The sequence below is a fragment of the Nicotiana sylvestris genome, chromosome 9 (genome assembly GCF_000393655.2).
Source record: "Nicotiana sylvestris chromosome 9, ASM39365v2, whole genome shotgun sequence".
NCBI lineage: Eukaryota > Viridiplantae > Streptophyta > Magnoliopsida > Solanales > Solanaceae > Nicotiana > Nicotiana sylvestris.
In genome coordinates, this window is record NC_091065.1 from 105,106,095 (window position 1) to 105,123,797 (window position 17,703).

At 40.9% G+C, this 17,703-nt stretch overlaps 1 protein-coding gene across 1 annotated transcript; it reads left to right on the forward strand.

Moving 5' to 3' along the window:
• Positions 1–808: 808 nt before the first annotated feature.
• On the forward strand, positions 809–1,225 carry LOC138878003 (uncharacterized). The gene has a single exon (XM_070157656.1). It carries the CDS (start codon positions 809–811, stop codon positions 1,223–1,225), a length of 417 nt encoding a protein of 138 aa, XP_070013757.1.
• Positions 1,226–17,703: the final 16,478 nt, after the last annotated feature.

The window sequence follows — 17,703 nt, forward strand, 5'->3', positions numbered from 1 at the left end:
GTGGTAACAATAATAAAGGCAATTGGAATAATGAAGGTAACCAAGGCAATTGGGGAGGTAATCATCAAGAAAATTGGGGTGGCAACAATCAAAGCAATTGGAGAGGCAATAACCAAGGAGGGTGGAACAATAACAACAACAACCAAGGGTCGGGTTTTCAAAGGCCCCTGATGTTTCAATAACCGAGCAATCCACCTCTCTATCCTCCTCAAGGTCCTAGCTCTTCTAACAATGATATGGGTAGAATTGAAAGTATGTTTAAACAGATGATGGAGAAGAATGCTAACTCTGATGCTCAACTAGCCTCTCACAACAATTCTATTTGCAATTTGGAGGTTCAATTAGGCCAAATCTCGCAAGTTTTGAACACTTGTCCTAATGGGGAACTACCTAGTGATACGGTGGTAAACCTGAAGGGTGGGAATAATACGTGACATGCGATGGCCGTGACTACTAGAAGTGGAAAATGTGGAGATGCAATCACCTCAAATCAAAGAAGAATTGTGGATGAAGACATTATGGTTCAAGAAGATGAAATTCCACGCAATGTGGTTCAAGCTAATGGAGAAGTGAGAATGGATATTGATGAAAATGTGGAGGAGATGCAAGAACAAGTGAACCATCTAGGGAACACGTGATTGACATGCCAGTACCGATAGTGCTAAAGGCTAAGGCACCAATGCCAAGGCCTCCTCCTCTATACCCTCAAAGGCCTACAAAGAAAAATAGTGAGAACCAATTCTAAAAGCTTATTGACATGATAAAGAATTTTTCCATCAATGTACTATTTGTTGAGGCCTTGGAACAAATGCCGAGATATACACAATTCATGAAGGACTTGGTAACCAAGAAGAGATCGATGAATTGTGAAACAGTTAAGATGACACATCAAGCGAGTGCAATTGTGCACTCAATGGCTCCTAAGTTGGAAGATCCCGGCGCTTTAACAATCCCTTGCACTATTGGGAGTGCCGACTTTGCCAAAGCTTTATGTGATCTTGGGGCGAGTATCAACTTGATGCCCTACTCGATGTTCAAAACTTTGGGAATTTGGCAACCAAGACCCACATCAATGAGGTTACAAATGGAAGATCGTACAATAAAGAGACCTTTTGGCATTATTGATGATGTGCTGGTTCGAGTTGACAAGTTCATCTTCCCACCAAATTTTGTGATTCTTGATTGTGAAGTGGACTATGAGGTACCTGCCTATAATTTTGGGTAGACCTTTCCTTGCTACGGGGAAGGCTCTTGTTAATGTAGAAGCCGGTGAGCTCACTTTTGGGGTGGGTGATGAAAAAGTGCTCTTCCATGTGTGCAAATCTATGAGGAAACCGAATAGTAATGAAGTTTGTTCATTTGTGTATTTGGTGCGGATGTGATTATTGATGATGCTAGTGCCACAATGAATGTTGAAGATAATTTGGAAGCTGTTTTGCTCAACCTTGACGATGATATGGAGAAATAAGGCTATATAGAGTGTGTTAATGCATTGCAAGTAATGGGGTCATACACTTATGAGCCCCGAAAGCTATCTTTGGATCTTGAAAATCGGAAGACTCCTCCAATAAAACCCTCAATCGAGGAGCCACCTACCTTGGAGTTAAAGCCATTGCCCCCGCATCTCAGGTATGAATTCCTTGGCCCTTCTTGTACTTTACCGGTTATTCTTTCTTCTTGTATAATAACATACAGGTAGAGTCCACATTGGAGGTGCTACAAAGAAGTAAGAGAGCAATCGGTTGGACATTGACAGATATCCATGGCATAAGCCCGCCTTATGCATGCACAAAATTATTTTGGAAGAGGGTGCCAAACCCTCTGTTGAACATCAAAAGAGGCTAAATGAAGCAATGCAAGAGGTGTTCAAGAAGGAGATAATCAAGTGGTTTGATGCCAAGGTTGGTTACCCCATTTACGATAGCTCGTGGACCTCTCCGGTGCAATGTGTCCCAAAGGAAGGGGGCATGATTGTGGTAACAAATGACAAGAATGAATTTATCCCAACAAGAATTGTCACCGAGTGGAGAGTGTGTATGGACTATAGGAAGCTCAACAAAGTCACTCGGAAAGATCATTTCCCGCTTCCATTCCTTGACCAAATGCTCGATAGGTTGGCCGAACGTGCTTTTTATTGCTTTCTTGATGGATACTCCGGCTATAACCAAATTCTTATTGCTCCTGAGGACTAAGATAAGACCACTTTCACTTGTCCCTATGGTACTTTCACATTCTCGCAGATGCCATTTGTTTTGTGTAATGCACCGACGACCTTTCAACGGTATATGATGGATATTTTCACCAACATGGTGGAGGATATTCTTGAGGTCTTAATGTATGATTTTTCCATGGTTGGGAATTCTTCTGAAGATTGCTTAAACAATTTGGATAGGGCTTTGACTGGATGTGAGGATACAAATTTGGTGTTGGATTGGGAAAAGTGTCACTTTATGGTCGAGGAAGGCGTTGTCCTCAACCACAAAATTTCAAAACATGGTATTGAGGTCGACAAGGACAAAATTGAGGTGATCTCCAAACTCCCTCCCCCTACATCCGTGAAGGGAGTGAGGAACTTCTTAGGTCATGCGGGTTTCTATCGCAGATTCATCAAGGACTTTTCCAAGGTGGTAAATGATAAGTAAGGATTTTGACCGCTTATTTTCTCTCTTTTACTTGCGTTTTAGCTTAAAAATGATTAAAGGTATTCCCAGAAACTAACAAAATATGCTTACTTACAGGAATATTGGGAAATGATCCAAAGAAATGAAAATCAACTCAAAAGAAGTCAAAAGTGAGCAAGACCCAAATCAAGGCAAAAAGGCCAGCAGTGCGGACCACACAATTCTAGTGCGGCCGTAGAGTGGAGATTCAGAGAGTAGTGTTTGGTCCAGCTAAAGGCATGTAGACCGCACCAAAATTGTGTGGCCGTAGGAGGTCAAGTGCGGCCCCATACATTATTATGCGGTCCGCGGGATTGAAGAATCAGAGAGCTGTTTTAAGTCCAAAAGCGGGGAGTGCGGACCACATCGTTTTTGTGCGGCCATATAATCAGAAGTGCGACCGCACCCATTTTTATGCGGACAGTAGAAGCCCTGAAGTTCCAAGCCCAAGTTCCAAATAATGCGGATCACACGATAATTGTGCGGCCGCATAAGCTCAATGTGCGGAACACACCGGAATTATGCGACCGCACAACCTTCGCAGGGGCATTTTTGTCAGATATTTTCAGCTTAGTATAGATAAAACTTTTTGTCATTTTTAGATTAAGTTGAGTTTTCAGAACTGCACCTGAGCTGTTTTCTTTATTATTTTGAGCAATTTTGTACTAGATTAACTTCTATACATTAGATTTTCTTTGTCTAATCAATTATTATGCATTCTATCTTAATTTCATCTTGTATTTATTTATTTTCCATGAGCAGCTAAATCCTTATCTAGGGTTATGGCCCAAACCTAGTGTGAGCAATTAATGGGTATTTAATTTAGGGCTTGTTTATGATTGGGTTAGTTATATTTAGCCTTGTTTATGCTTGAATTCTAGAATTGATGGTTGCAAACACTGATTCATGCCTATTTGACTTAGTCTCTACTTGAGAAAGAGAGACTAAGTCTAGAAAAAGTTGGCTAATAAGGAATTGGGGTGAACTCAAGAGACTGATAGCCTCAATTAAAGGGTTAAAGCTAGAGATAATAAGACCCGACTTGAGCATATATCACTTGATTTGTTGAATACCCATTTGGACTTGAGAAAGCCAAATTGGATAAAATAACTCAAACTACCGAGAGGTATAGAGTGGGTAATTGCGTGTGATTGCTATATTACGACCCCGACTAATAAAACTTGTCCTAGAGTTTACAACCCATTAGGTAACCACCTATGTGGAAGTCACGACCCAAGATCCTTTATTATTTGAAAAAATACCAAAATAAAAAACATTGTCTTCTAGTTTATTAATTACAATCAATAGTTTAAAGTAGAAATAGAAACAACCAACAAGAATGTGGAAGTGCAAATTGAGGCACATTATACAATTACACTAGGTGTATACCTAATCCCATTTCTAACTCCCTGAAGAATAGACCTCGACTCGCGTTGGGTTTTATTATTGCTTCGACTGCCTTACTACCTATAAATGTGGTGTGAGTTTGGGCGAGATTTGTAAACCCTTTGTGTAAACTTTTGGTCAAGGATGCCAAGTTCCATTTCAATGAAGATTGTATGAAGGCATTCAAATTGCTCAAGTTCAAGTTGACTACTACTCGCATTATCACCACACCGGATTGGAGCTTACCTTTTGAGCTCATGTAGTTACGCTATTGATGTGGCAGTTGGAGCAGTTTTGTGGCAATGTATCAACACAATCTTCCATCCGGTCTACTATGATAGCAAGACCATGAATGATGCCCAAGTCAACTACATAGTGACCGAAAAGATGCTACTTGCTATTGTTTTTGCTATGGAGAAGTTTTGGTCGTATTTGATGGGTACAAAGGTGATTGTTCACACCGACCATGCGGTGCTTCAATATTTGATGAGCAAGAAAGATTCTAAGGCAAGTTTGATGCGGTGGGTGCTTCTACGCAAGAGTTTGAGAGATTCAAGACTACAAGGGTAGTGAAAATCAAGTGGCGGACCACTTGTCCCAATTGGAGAAGGAGGGAAGGCCACATGACTGCCTTTAGATCAATGTTTCATTTCTCGATGAGAAATTCCTAGCCGTTTCAATGACCATGATGCCGTGGTTTGCTTATTTAGCCAATTATCTTGTAAGCGACATTGTACCAATTGAGTTCTCTTCAAACCAAAGAAAGAAGCTCAAACGGGATTGCCTTGACTATTATTGGGATGATCCGTATCTTTTTTGGATATGTACCAATGGTGTGATCCGATGATGTGTGTCGGAGGAAGAACAAATGGGAATTCTTGAGGCTTGCTACTCTTCACCGTACGGTGGTCACCATGGTAGAGTGAGAACGGCTATAAAAATGTTGAGTTGTGTATATTGGCATACTCTCTACAAGAATTGTAGTGATCTAGTCAAGCGTTGTGATGAATGTCAAAGGTCCGGTGGGATTTCTAAGAAGAATGAGATGCCCCTCACCACCATCTTGGAAATTGATATCTTTGATGTTTCGGGTATTGATTTTATGAGACCGTTCGTTAGCTCTTGTGGGAAAATTTACATTTTGGTAGCTGTGGACTATGTTTCAAAATGGGTTGAAGCTGTGCTTTACCCAACAACGAAGCTCGAAGTGTGGTGGCATTCTTGAAAAAGAACATCTTCATGTGGTTTGGAACCCCAAGGGCTATTATTAATGATGGGGGTTCGCATTTTTGCGACACGACTTTTGATACCTTACTCTCAAAGTATGGTGTAACTCACAAAGTCTCGACCCTTACCATCCTCAAGCAAGCAGACAAGTTGATGTCTCCAACTGCGAGATCAAGAGTATTTTGTCAAAGACTGTGAATGCCAACCGGACTGATTGGTCAAGAAAACTTGATGATGCTCTTTGGGTTTATAGGGTGGCCTACAAGATGCCAATTGAGATTCTCTATATCGATTGGTGTTTGGGAAGGCGTGTCATCTCCTGGTAGAACTTGAGCATAAGGCCATGTGGGCTTTGAAGAAGTTGAACCTTGAGTGGGATGTCGCTGCAAACCTAAGAGTGGAACATTTAAATGAGCTTGATGAACTCCGGTATCATACCTACACAAATTTGTCCCTTTACAAGGAGAAGATGAAGTACCTCCATGACAAGTACATCCACAACAAGGAGTTTAAAAAATGTAATCTTGTGCTATTGTTCAATTCCCGGTTACAGATGTTTCCGGGCAAGTTAACGTCAAAATGGAGTGGCCCATTTGAAGTGGTGAACGTAACCCCCCTTTGGTGCTCTAGATTTGAAAAATAAGAATGATGAGGTATTTAGAGTCAATGGGAACCGGGTTAAACACTATCTTGGAAAGGTTGATGATGGCCATTATGTTGGAAGGGAAGCAACTAGAGTCAACTAAAGTGATCACTTGGCCAATTATGCTTTAGATCATGGAGAAATAGAATGCCAATATTTCTGGCATCTGGATGTACAGGGAAGGAGGTTAGTTAATGAAGATAGGATGCAATGTCCAAGGCTAAGGGTGAAGGTGGACAGGAGATAAGAAGCAAAGAGAAAAGGAAGAGCAAGTGGCATGTCAACTTAATCGACCAATATTTTCAAATCCTAAGGGAGGAGGATATTTATCTCGCGCAGGTGCCATTCAATGCTTATGGCACTCAATGATGAAACTTTACGAAATAACTGATGCTAAAGAACTAAATCATTTCAGTGAACAACATGGGAACGTGAAGGTATGCACAGTAACAAATAACAAACTATTGGGAGTTTGCACAAACACGCTAGGGATTGTGCACGAAATACAGGTTTTAATTGTTTTAAACTAAGCATTGAGGGCTGTAGTGATTTCGAGAATCCCTTTCATGTGCGCACATGGCTTAATATGGAAAGCGTGCAGCTTGTCTCCTGGTTTGGGCAGCGCAATCGAGTCAAAAGGAATGCAGGAACGGAACAACAAAGCACACGCGTGCAGTTGCCTATCTCAGAAAACATTGATACATGCATGGAGGGTGGCAGCTGCCACAACCAAAGCATCTGGGACGTGTTTTTTTGGGAGTAAAATAACAACAGGGAGGGACGCATGCTTTCACTTGGAAATGTGTGCTGGAAGCTAATGCATGCTGGACATGAACTACATTGGCGCAAAAAGAGATATGGTAGAGCATGTAACTTGATACACGCATGGAGGGTGGCAGCTTCCACAACCAAAAGCAGTTGGGACGTGATTTGTTGGGATTAAAATACCAAAAGGGAGCCACGCATGCTCTCAATGCACGCTGGCTCAAAAGTTTGATGCAACCATGCTTTTACTAGACATGAATGCTTTTGATAATTGAGCATGCACTAAATTGGCTCAAAACGAGAAATGGTAGAGCGTGTCCAGCTCTGTTTTCGACAAAGCCAGTAATTAAATAATGGCCAGCCATTAAACAAGGACCAGTGTCTTCGGCGCAGCAACAACAAGTATACGAGTGGGAACAGAAGAGTAAACGCACGCGTCCAGTTTCCTAGGAGGCACCACTAGGTCGACATGTTGAGTGATTTCAACTGGATAGAAGCAAATGCGAAGGAGAAAGGCGTATACTAATGCATGGTTTTTAGTTTACAAAGTGTGATATCAACTTTGAGTACTGTACTCAACTTTGATAATAGGTATTATGTAGTTTACAAAATTTATTTCGTGCACTTGTTAATTTTTCATGACACTTTGTTTTTCCTTTTATATATTAATAAAAACCAACCCTAGGTTATGCCTAGTGGATTGCTTAAAAAAAACAATAGTGACACTAGTATTCTGAACCTGGGGCTGTGCGGCCACAGCCAAAATTATGTGGTCCGCACTCTTGGTTGTGCAGCCGCACTCACTTTTGTGTAGTCCTTACTAGGCAATCTACGACCGCACTCACTTTTATGCGGTCCGCACTGCCCTTTTGTGACTATTTTCCTGCAACTTTGAACAATGATTCTATATACATTATGAGCTTCAATTCTAATTGATGTCTATTACTTATGTATTGAAGACAATGGTTCGATCACGTGGCAAAGGAGATATATCAAAAGGGAGGGCAGAACCCTCCCGAGGTCGGGGTCAAGGCAGAAGAAACCTCCCTCTAGCAATCCAAAGGGCAATAAGTAAAAAAACCACAGCCAATAGAGCCCCTGATATTTCCGAGACCAGTGAGTATGTCCCATAAGGGGATGCTTCTGAGGTTAACTCCGTGAAAGCATAGCCGGAAGCCCAATCACAACAACTCCCGGGGAGATTTTTAGTAGATGAGTCTTTTTTAGCTGCCAGTTCGTCTAAAGGTTCGGAAAAGGGTAGTCCAGATTCTGAGCCCTCTTCCTCATATGCTCCACCTGCTCCAATAAATTTAGACGATGATGATAATGCTCCAGATGATGGTAGAAGGGCGATACTATAGTGGGAGGTTTAGAGAGGTCAAAGAGACCATAGATATGGGAGGACATATTTGTTAGGGCTACTGCATTTGCAAAGTTTAGGGAATGGTGGACAGAAGCGTCGCTCACTCTTGAGCGACAACTTTTGATGAAATATTTGAACAAGCACAACCCCAATATCCTTAGGCAATTCTAGGAGAGGAAAGGATGGAAATGGTTCACCCACAACGTCATAGATGCAAATGAGTACCTGGTCAAGGAATTCTATACAAATGTTGCTCACATCAAAAAGGGAACTAAGGTGACAAAAGTGCAGAATTTGAAAATATGCTTTGACTCCTGTGCACTGAACAAATATGTGGGGTTTGAAGAAGTAGAAGCAGTCAATACTTGGAAAAGCTAGCTATGGGTGATGCAGCTCGTTCGTTGTTAGCTGAGATTCTCGTAATCCAAGGGTCAACACCTCCATGGCTCACAGCAGGGATCCCAATTGTACGGGCCACCTGAAACATTGAAGCAAAAGGGTGGCAAGCATTTGTGTGTAGCCGCATTGATCCATGCCTCAATTAAAACATTCTCCCACTTCCTCGTGCAGTCTTGGTAGCTTTAATTATGGCTGGGTATCCGATAGATGTTGGTGCCATAATGTCCACCAACATCACTTTAGCTGTCCAGAAGGGTGAAAGACCATATCCGTGCTCGAACTTCCTCACAGAATACTTCAAGGATCAAGGGGTGTAGTCGAAGCATTATGATACAGAAGTGAAGGCCAACAAGCCTTTCTCATGGTACCACCTTAAGGGAGCTAACAACCCAAAATTCAAGGGTAAAGATACTAATTCCCCTGGCCAGTCTGAGGAGCTAGTAGTAGTGGTTACTGATTCAGCTGCCGAGCCTTCTATAGCAGCCGATACTTCTACCGGGTCAGTAGCCATGCCACCTTCATCTTCCAGACCACCTACTTTTGCTAGACTATCAGTGCCATTACAAGTGCCGGCTTTATCTACTTATCCTCAGTCTGCGTTGTGAGTCTCTCAGATATTGGTGAGTCTCAACAACTAGATACAGGCAGCTACTACAAAGCTAACTGATATATCAAGTATTGTTGCAGCACAATCCTCAACCCCAACAGCCCCAGTAGAGTCACAGGTACCTCCGTCAGTGGAGGACACATTGAAGAAGATTATGGCCGACTAGAAGACTATTATGGCTAAAGTGGTGGCACAAGGGAAAGTTGTTGAGGATTTGGGCAAACATGTCAAGAAGATGCGGAAGTCTCAAGCATCAAAGAAGTCGGTGGATAAGCTGAGAAAAGAGATTGAGAAGATTACATATGCCGGTGATTTACCATTGGACCTGCTCATGGAGACAACACCCCTAGCAGCACAGGCACCACCAGCGGTACTTGAGGTACTAGAGGTAGTAGTCGGCCAGTCTAAGGAGCTAGATGCGACTGCCCAGACCACAGAGGAGATGATCCAGATGCTCAGCAACCCTGTTGTCCCTCAGCCAGGTGATGATGAGATATAGCTTAAGACCTAGGGTGCTGATGATCCTGTGCAGACTGAGACCACATAAGGAGTTCTCTTAACTCTCTACCCTTTCCCTGTTCTTATTTTTGTTAAGCATTGAGGACAATGCTTATTTTAATTTGGCGGGTTGGTCTATTTTAATTATTTGACTTTGACATTTGACATTTGGGTTGTAATAACTCTGATACTATTTTTCTTTCAACTTTACTTTCCTTTTGGTATGTATATGTTCTCCCTATTTGATGTAGATATTCATTTTCCTTATGTATATATTCATTTCCCTTATGTATATATTCATTTGACTTCGGTTTGTATATTAATTTTCTCGCTTTCCGTAGTTTATTTCATAGCTTCTTTAGTTTGCCTTTCATTAGTAGTATAACTTCTTATTTAGTAAAATAGCTTCTTTTTATGTTTTGAGTGAGCAATAAGCCTTTGGTTTTCTAAATGCCACGTTTCTTTCCAAAGGTGGATTATGTGTGAACGGGGTGGTTCTTCCCAACGATGGATGGCGTGATAACCTTCTTAATGGATTGAGTCTGTTTCTTTTATGTTTTGGCAAATGTAGTAGTAATTAATAAAAAGGGTCTCAAGCTTGCTTCAATTGGTACCAACACATTTACCTATGATCTTATGGTTAAAAATAAGTTGCTCGCAGAAAATAGCTTTAGTTCTGACCCTTTTGACTCTTGTGTTGACTTAAGCAGTCATCCAGTGGTTCAAATCGAGCCATTTGTGATTCTCAACCTTAGCTAGGGTTGTTGTGGGCACTCAACTCCGTTCTCTTTAGCAATCCAGAGTGTGAGAGGTGATATGTCTAGTTACAAGTCCAAGTACTTGTGCTAATGGTGTAGAACTTGCCCCAAATGTGTTTCTAGGCGAAATTCTAAGTGTAGTTTGGCTTGAGAAATGATTGTAGGCTCTCCTTAATCCAATTTGAAATCTTTCATAGCTTTCCAATTTGATATCCCTAGTCAACCCCCTTGAGCCGAAGCCCTTTTTCATTCAATAACCACGTTACAAGCCTTTATCCCTTTGGTAATAATCCTCTCTTGGCACCCGATCTTTCCTTAGCATTCTTGAGAAACAATTGGCAAAAACGTAAGTTTGGGGGAGAGACGAGGAGTTTGAAAGTGATAAAAGGTACAAAAAAGAGAAAAAATGAAGAAAAGGGAAGGCAAAGAAAAGAAAGAAAGAACAAAAAAAAAAGTGAATAAAGTGAAGAGTTGAAGGGAATTCAAAAGAAAATAAGGAGGAAAGGCTGAAGTAAATAGAAAAGGAGAAAAATGAATGTCATGATCAAGAAAGAGTGACGTTAAGTCTCTCTAGTTCCCCCGAGGAAGAAGAAAATGTCTCAAAGAATCAAGAAAATATGAGCCTAAAAGAGAAAATGGAGTGCTTAAGTAAAGATGAAACCATTCTATTCTAACAAGTCCTACCTTGGTCCAAAAACCTTCATCATATCCCGTAAAAGCCCTACATGATTTCAAGTGGAGTGAGCTTACATTAGTGGTAATTTACATAAGGGGCATGCTTATGGTACTTAAAGCCGGACTTGTGACATTCTTTTGAGAGAGATGAGCGAACTTTTCACAATCCTTGTTTCGAGTGTTACATTCTAAAGTGAGATTTGCTAATGGAGAGTAGAGGAGGAGGAGTTTGGGATCCACAATGACCTACGTGAAAGAGCGAGCTTCCTTGATGAATAGAGTCAACTCTTGATGCTCTACTGTCACACTACAACTATGGTACTCAAAAAGTCATGTAATTGTGTTGTTGATAATTCATATGTGTTATGGGTAATTGTTGGTCCCAATTAATGCTTGATTGATTCACCTTAGGCCAGCTGAAATATCACTTTTTCTAGTGGAGGTGGGAATTGCCTTATTTTCTTGAGGACAAGCAAAAGCTTAAGTTTGGGGGAGTAGATATGTAGGGATTTTGACAGCTTATTTGCTCTCTTTTACTTGCATTTTAGCTAAAAAATGCTTAAAAGTATTCCCGGAAACTAACGAAATGTGCTTACTTGAAGGAATATTGGGAAACGAGCCAAAGAAGTCAAAATCAACTCATAAAGGAGTCAAAAGTGAGCAAGAACCAAAACATGGCAAAAAGGCCAGCAGTGCGGACCGCACAATTCTAGTGCGGCTGCAGAGGGGAGATTCAAAGAGTAGTGTTTGGGCCAGCTAAAGGCATGCGGACCTCACCGAAATTGTGCGGCCATAGGAGGTTAAGTGTGGCCGCATACATTATTATGCGGTCCGCAGGATTGAAGAATCAAAGAGCTCTTCAAGTCCAAAAGCAGGAAGTGCGGACCGCATCCTTTTTATGCGACCGTATAATCAGAAGTGCGGTTGCACCCATTTTTATGCGGATCACAAAGGCCCCGAAGTTCCAAGTCCAAGTTCCAAAGAATGCGGACCGCACGATAATTGCTCTGCCGCAAAAGCTTATTGTGCGGACCGCACCAGAATTATGCGTTCACACAACCTTCGCATGAGCATTTTTGTCAGATATTTTCAGCTTAGTATAAATAGAACTTTTTGTCATTTTTAGGTTAAGTTGAGTTTTCAGAAGTGCACCTGAGCCGTTTTCTTTACAGTTTTGAGCAATTTTGTACTAGATTAACTTCTAAATATTAGATTTTCTTTGTCTAATCAATTATTATGAATTCTATCTTAATTTCTTCTTGTATTTCTTTATTTTTCATGAGTAGCTAAATCTTTAGCTAGGGTTGTGGCCCAAACCTAGTGTGGGTACTGAATGGGTATTTAATTTAGGGCTTGTTTGTGATTGGGTTAGTGATATTTAGCCTTGTTTATGCTTGAATTCTAGAATTAATGGTTGCAAACTTGATTCATGCCTATTTGACTTAGACTCTACTTGAGAAAGAGAGATTAAGTCTAGGAAATCTTGGCTAATAAGAAATTGGGATGGTCTCAAGAGATAGATAGCCCCAATTAAAGGGTCAAATCTAGAGTTAGTAAGACCCGACTTGAGCATATATAACTTGATTTGTGCAATACCCATTTGGACTTGAGAAAGCCAAATTGAGCAAAATCACTCAAACTACCGAGATGTATAGAGTGGGTAATTGCGTGTGATTGCTATATTACGATTTCGAGTAATCAAACTAGCCCTAGAGTTTACAACCCGTTAGGTAACCACCTAGGTGGAAGTCACGACCCTAGATCTTTTATTATTTGAAAAACAACCAAAATCAAAAACATTGTCTTCTAATTTATTAATTGCACTCAATAGTTTAAAGTAGAAATAGAAACAACCAACAAGAATGTGGAAGTGCAAATTGAGGCACATTATACAATTACACTAGGTGTATACCTAATCCCTTTATAACTCCCTGAGGAATCGACCCCGACTCGTGTTGGGTTTTATTATTGCTTCGACCGCCTCACTACCTATAATTGTGGTGTGAGTTTGGGTGAGATTTGTAAACCCTTTGTGTAAACCTTTGGTCAAGGATGCCAAGTTCCATTTCAATGAAGATTGCATGAAGGCATTCAAATTGCTCAAGTTCAAGTTGACTACTCCTCCTATTATCACCGCACCGGATTGGAGCTTACCTTTTGAGCTCATGTGTTACGCTAGTGATGTGGCGGTTGGAGCAGTTTTGGGGCAATGTATCAACACAATCTTCCATCCAGTCTACTATGATAGCAAGACCATGAATGATGCCCAAGTCAACTACATAGTGACCGAAAAGATGCTACTTGCTATTATTTTTGCTATGGAGAAGTTTTGGCCGTATTTGATGGGTATAAAGGTGATTGTTCACACCGACCATGCGGTGCTTCAATATTTGATGAGCAAGAAATATTCTAAGGAAAGTTTGATGCGGTGGGTGCTTCTACGCAAGAGTTTGAGAGATTCAAGACTGCAAGGGTAGTGAAAATCAAGTGGCGGACCACTTGTCCCGATTGGAGAAGGAGCGAAGGCCACATGACTGCCTTTAGATCAATGTTTCATTTCTCAATGAGAAATTCCTAGCCGTTTCAATGACCATGATGATGTGGTTTGCTTATTTAGCCAATTATCTTGTAAGCGACATTGTACCAATTGAGTTCTCTTCAAACCAAAGAAAGAAGCTCAAACGGGATTGCCTTGACTATTATTGGGATGAGCCGTATCTTTTTTGGATATGTACCAATGGTGTGATCCGATGATGTGTGTCGGAGGAAGAACAAATGGGAATTGTTGAGGCTTGCCACTCTTCACCGTACGGTGGTCACCATGGTGGAGTGAGAACGGCTATAAAAATGTTGAGTTGTGGATTCTACTGGCATACTCTCTACAAGAATGGTAGTGATCTAGTCAAGCGTTGTGATGAATGTCAAAGGTCCGGTGGGATTTCTAAGAAGAATGAGATGCCCCTCACCACCATCTTGGAAATTGATATCTTTGATGTTTTAGGTATTGATTTTATGAGACCGTTCGTGAGCTCTTGTGGGAAAATTTACATTTTGGTAGCTGTGGACTATGTTTTAAAATGGGTTGAAGTTGTGCTTTACCCAACAACGATGCTCGAAGTGTGGTGGCATTCTTCAAAAAGAACATCTTCATATGGTTTGGAACCCCAAGGGCTATTATTAATGATGGGGGTTCGCATTTTTGCAACACGACTTTTGATACCTTATTCTCAAAGTATGGTGTAACTCACAAAGTCTCGACCCTTACCATCCTCAAGCAAGCAAACAAGTTGAAGTCTCCAACTGCGAGATCAAGAGTATTTTGTCAAAGACTGTGAATGCCAACCGGACTGATTGGTCAAGAAAACTTGATGATGCTCTTTGGGCTTATAGGGCGGCCTACAAGATGCCAATTGAGATTCTCTATATCGATTGGTGTTTGGGAAGCGTGTCATCTCATGGTAGAACTTGAGCATAAGGCCATGTGGGCTTTGAAGAAGTTGAACCTTGAGTGGGATGTCGCTGCAAACCTAAGAGTGGAACATTGAAGTGAGCTTGATGAACTCCGGTATCATGCCTACACAAATTTGTCCCTTTAAAAGGAGAAGATGAAGTACCTCCATGACAAGTACATCCACAACAAGGAGTTTAAAAAATGTAATCTTGTGCTATTGTTCAATTCCCGGTTACGGATGTTTCCGGGCAAGTTGAAGTTAAAATGGAGTGGCCCATTTGAAGTGGTGAACGTAACCCCCCTTTGGTGCTCTATATTTGAAAAATAAGAATGATGAGGCATTTAGAGTCAATGGGCACCGGATTAAACACTATCTTGGAAAGGTTGATGATGGCCACGTTGTGGCGATTCTTCCTTTCAAATGATTGGTAATCTACGTTGTGCCGACGTTAAATCAGGCGCTTCTTGGGAGGCAACCCATGTGTCTTTTTCTTTTTTCTTGGTTTTCTTCTTTAGATTAGATAGGCTTTGTTTTGTGCTAACTAGTTTTGAAGTGTATGCAGGAATGGGTGTGCATTGCAGGGACTGTGCAAGAAATATTGGCAAAGTGTAACAAAAGTGTGGACCAAAATGCGGACCGCACAATCACTCTAATCGCATAACGAAGATAAAAATGCATGCTCTCTGAAGTTTGGACTGTCAAATTTCCTTAACAATTTGCGGCCACACACAAAATTATGTGGTTCGCACAAACTTTGCGACCACACTCACTTTTGTGCGGACCGCATCACTCCTTCAAAAGTAAAGGTAAAGAGTAGGGACCACACTCAAAATTGTGTTGTCGCACTCAGGTAAGTTCTGGGCCCGATGGGTCAACCTATAAATAGGGCTTTTTACTATTATTCACACATTACACTCTCTGAACTCTCAAGCCCTAAGCAAACACAATGCATACACCATTATTTCTCAAACTTCAAGCATTTCATCTGTGTAGATTCTCACCTGCATCCTTCACTACTGGTATGTTAATTGCATCTTTAGATTTTTCATCTTTTCTTAGTTTTGTTCTTGTGTCTAGGGTTATTTTCATGCTTAAGAATGTCAATAGTTAGTCATTTTTGCTTAGAATGATGTGAGTAGTATCTTAAATGTTAATTGGGGCATGGGTAAGTAGCTAATCATGTTTAATTGTTAGGGACATGTCTAATTCTTGCAGAACATGTATGAATTGTAAAGCTACTGCCACATAAATTCAAATTGTGCGGCCGCACACATTTTTGTGCGGTCCGCAGTCCGTTAACTTAGGGCATTTGTGTACTTAAATTGTGCGGACCACACTCAAAAATATGCGGTCCGTAGTGAAATTGTGCGGTCCACACTGATGAATGATCAGAGAACTTAATATTCTGAACCTGGGGCTGTGCGGCCGCACTCAAAGTTGTGCGGTCTGCACTTTTGGTTGTGCGACCGCACTCACTTTTTTGTGGTTCGCACATGGAAGTCTCCGGTTGCACTCACTTTTGTGCGGTCCACACTGCCTCTCCTGAGGCTATTTTCCACAACTGGCCTACAACTGTCATGCATGTATTTGAGTTCTATGAACCTGAACTCTAACTGATTCTTATTATTATTAATTGCAGACAATGGTTAGATCACGTGGTAGAGTAGACACATCAAAAGGGAGGGTGAAACCCTTCCGAGGCCGAGGTCGAGGCAAAAGTAACATACCACTAGCAATCCAAAGAACTATAATCAAGAAAGCAACCGCCAACGAAGTTCTTGAACCCTCCGAGACTAGTGAGTGTCGCTCCCCCTTTTTTCCCTTCTTGACGGGGAAAGTCCGGGTTTCGACATTCATGGGGGAAATAACTCGTTTTCTTTTGGGAAATGGGTATTTGAAGAGTCGCCACCTAACGGATTATGGTGCGTTAGGGCACCTTGAGCAATTAACTCATGAACTAGTTTGCATTACCAGAGATCTAGGGTAAGGGCTCGAAATAACCTTGAGGGGAAGCTGTTAGGCACCCATCGCGGTCCACAACGGTAGGTCCCGGCCGAACTTAAACTATGTGAATTAGTCATTTTAACAAATAAATAGTTTTAACACGTACTTGCAAGTAACATTCTAAGCACATGTATGATTGAAGTAAGGGAACAAGGGAAAAGGTTCAAACAAGTTGCACATACATAAAGAAAAGTAAATTTATTTAAACAATGGGAGTCGGAAAATAGGGGTCCTAGGTTGGTTAGCCTATAGGATCATACCTACACAATGCCTGGTAAACACTCCTCAACGAAGGGCTACACGTGATATTAGCGCGTGGTCATCATATTCCTTACTACCCTATCCCCTCCCCTGGTCATATCCTAAAGCGTTCTAGCAACCTTGAAAGATATCCTATGCGTGCACTACTCGTCCCTTCCTTGTGGCCCTAGAGGTATTTAGGACATCTAATTTAGGTGGTTCTAGACCATCCTAAGGTATTTAAAGGAGAAAAGTCTAAGGGTCAATCAAAACAATTAGGACTGCACTTAAAGAGGGAACAATTAAAGGGTCACATTTACCTCCACAAACATAAAAAGTAAGTGCACGTCTCAAACAACAGTTTCAGGTATTTAAGAGAAAACCTTAGAACATGATATCTAGGTGAGCAAAGAGCATACAATATTGAATTGGGACCAAAGTGTCAAAGAACTGAATCCTACATGCCTACTGATTCTTTTAAACCTGTTAAATGTGAGCAGTCTTAAATAACAAGACGCAGTTTTATCATTTGTAGAATTTTAATCGCCCTATAGGCTTTCCTAGACGTATAACAGTGATGTCTTATGAACATGGTATCTATTATTGACCAGGAATGCAGTAAAATAGTAAACAATTTTTAAACGGACAACATGAGATCATATAGGCATGCTTTCTAGCAATATTAATTAAGGCAGCGTTTGAAAACTTATTAAGGAAGCGGACAAATTAGTAAATTAAACCGATTCAGAATAAACAAACATGAATTAAGCTGTTTTTCTAACTAAACTGGTTTTAAGTCCTATAGGCATGGTTTCTAGTTAAACATAAGGTGAAACAAACAACATTCATTTAACCAAAGTGAAACCTCTATAGGCATGATTTCTATCAGAGCTGATTTTAATCTTATAGGCATGATCTCTATTATTAAAGCCAATTTAGATCCTATAGGCATGGCTTCTAATTGTGTGGAAGTAAAGCAAACAGAACTTATTTTAAACCGAAGAAAATCCTATAGGCATGTTATAT

Coding starts and splice junctions, on each gene's coding strand:
- LOC138878003 (XM_070157656.1), top strand. CDS start 809: ATGCCGAGATATACACAATTCATGAAGGACTTGGTAACCAAGAAGAGA.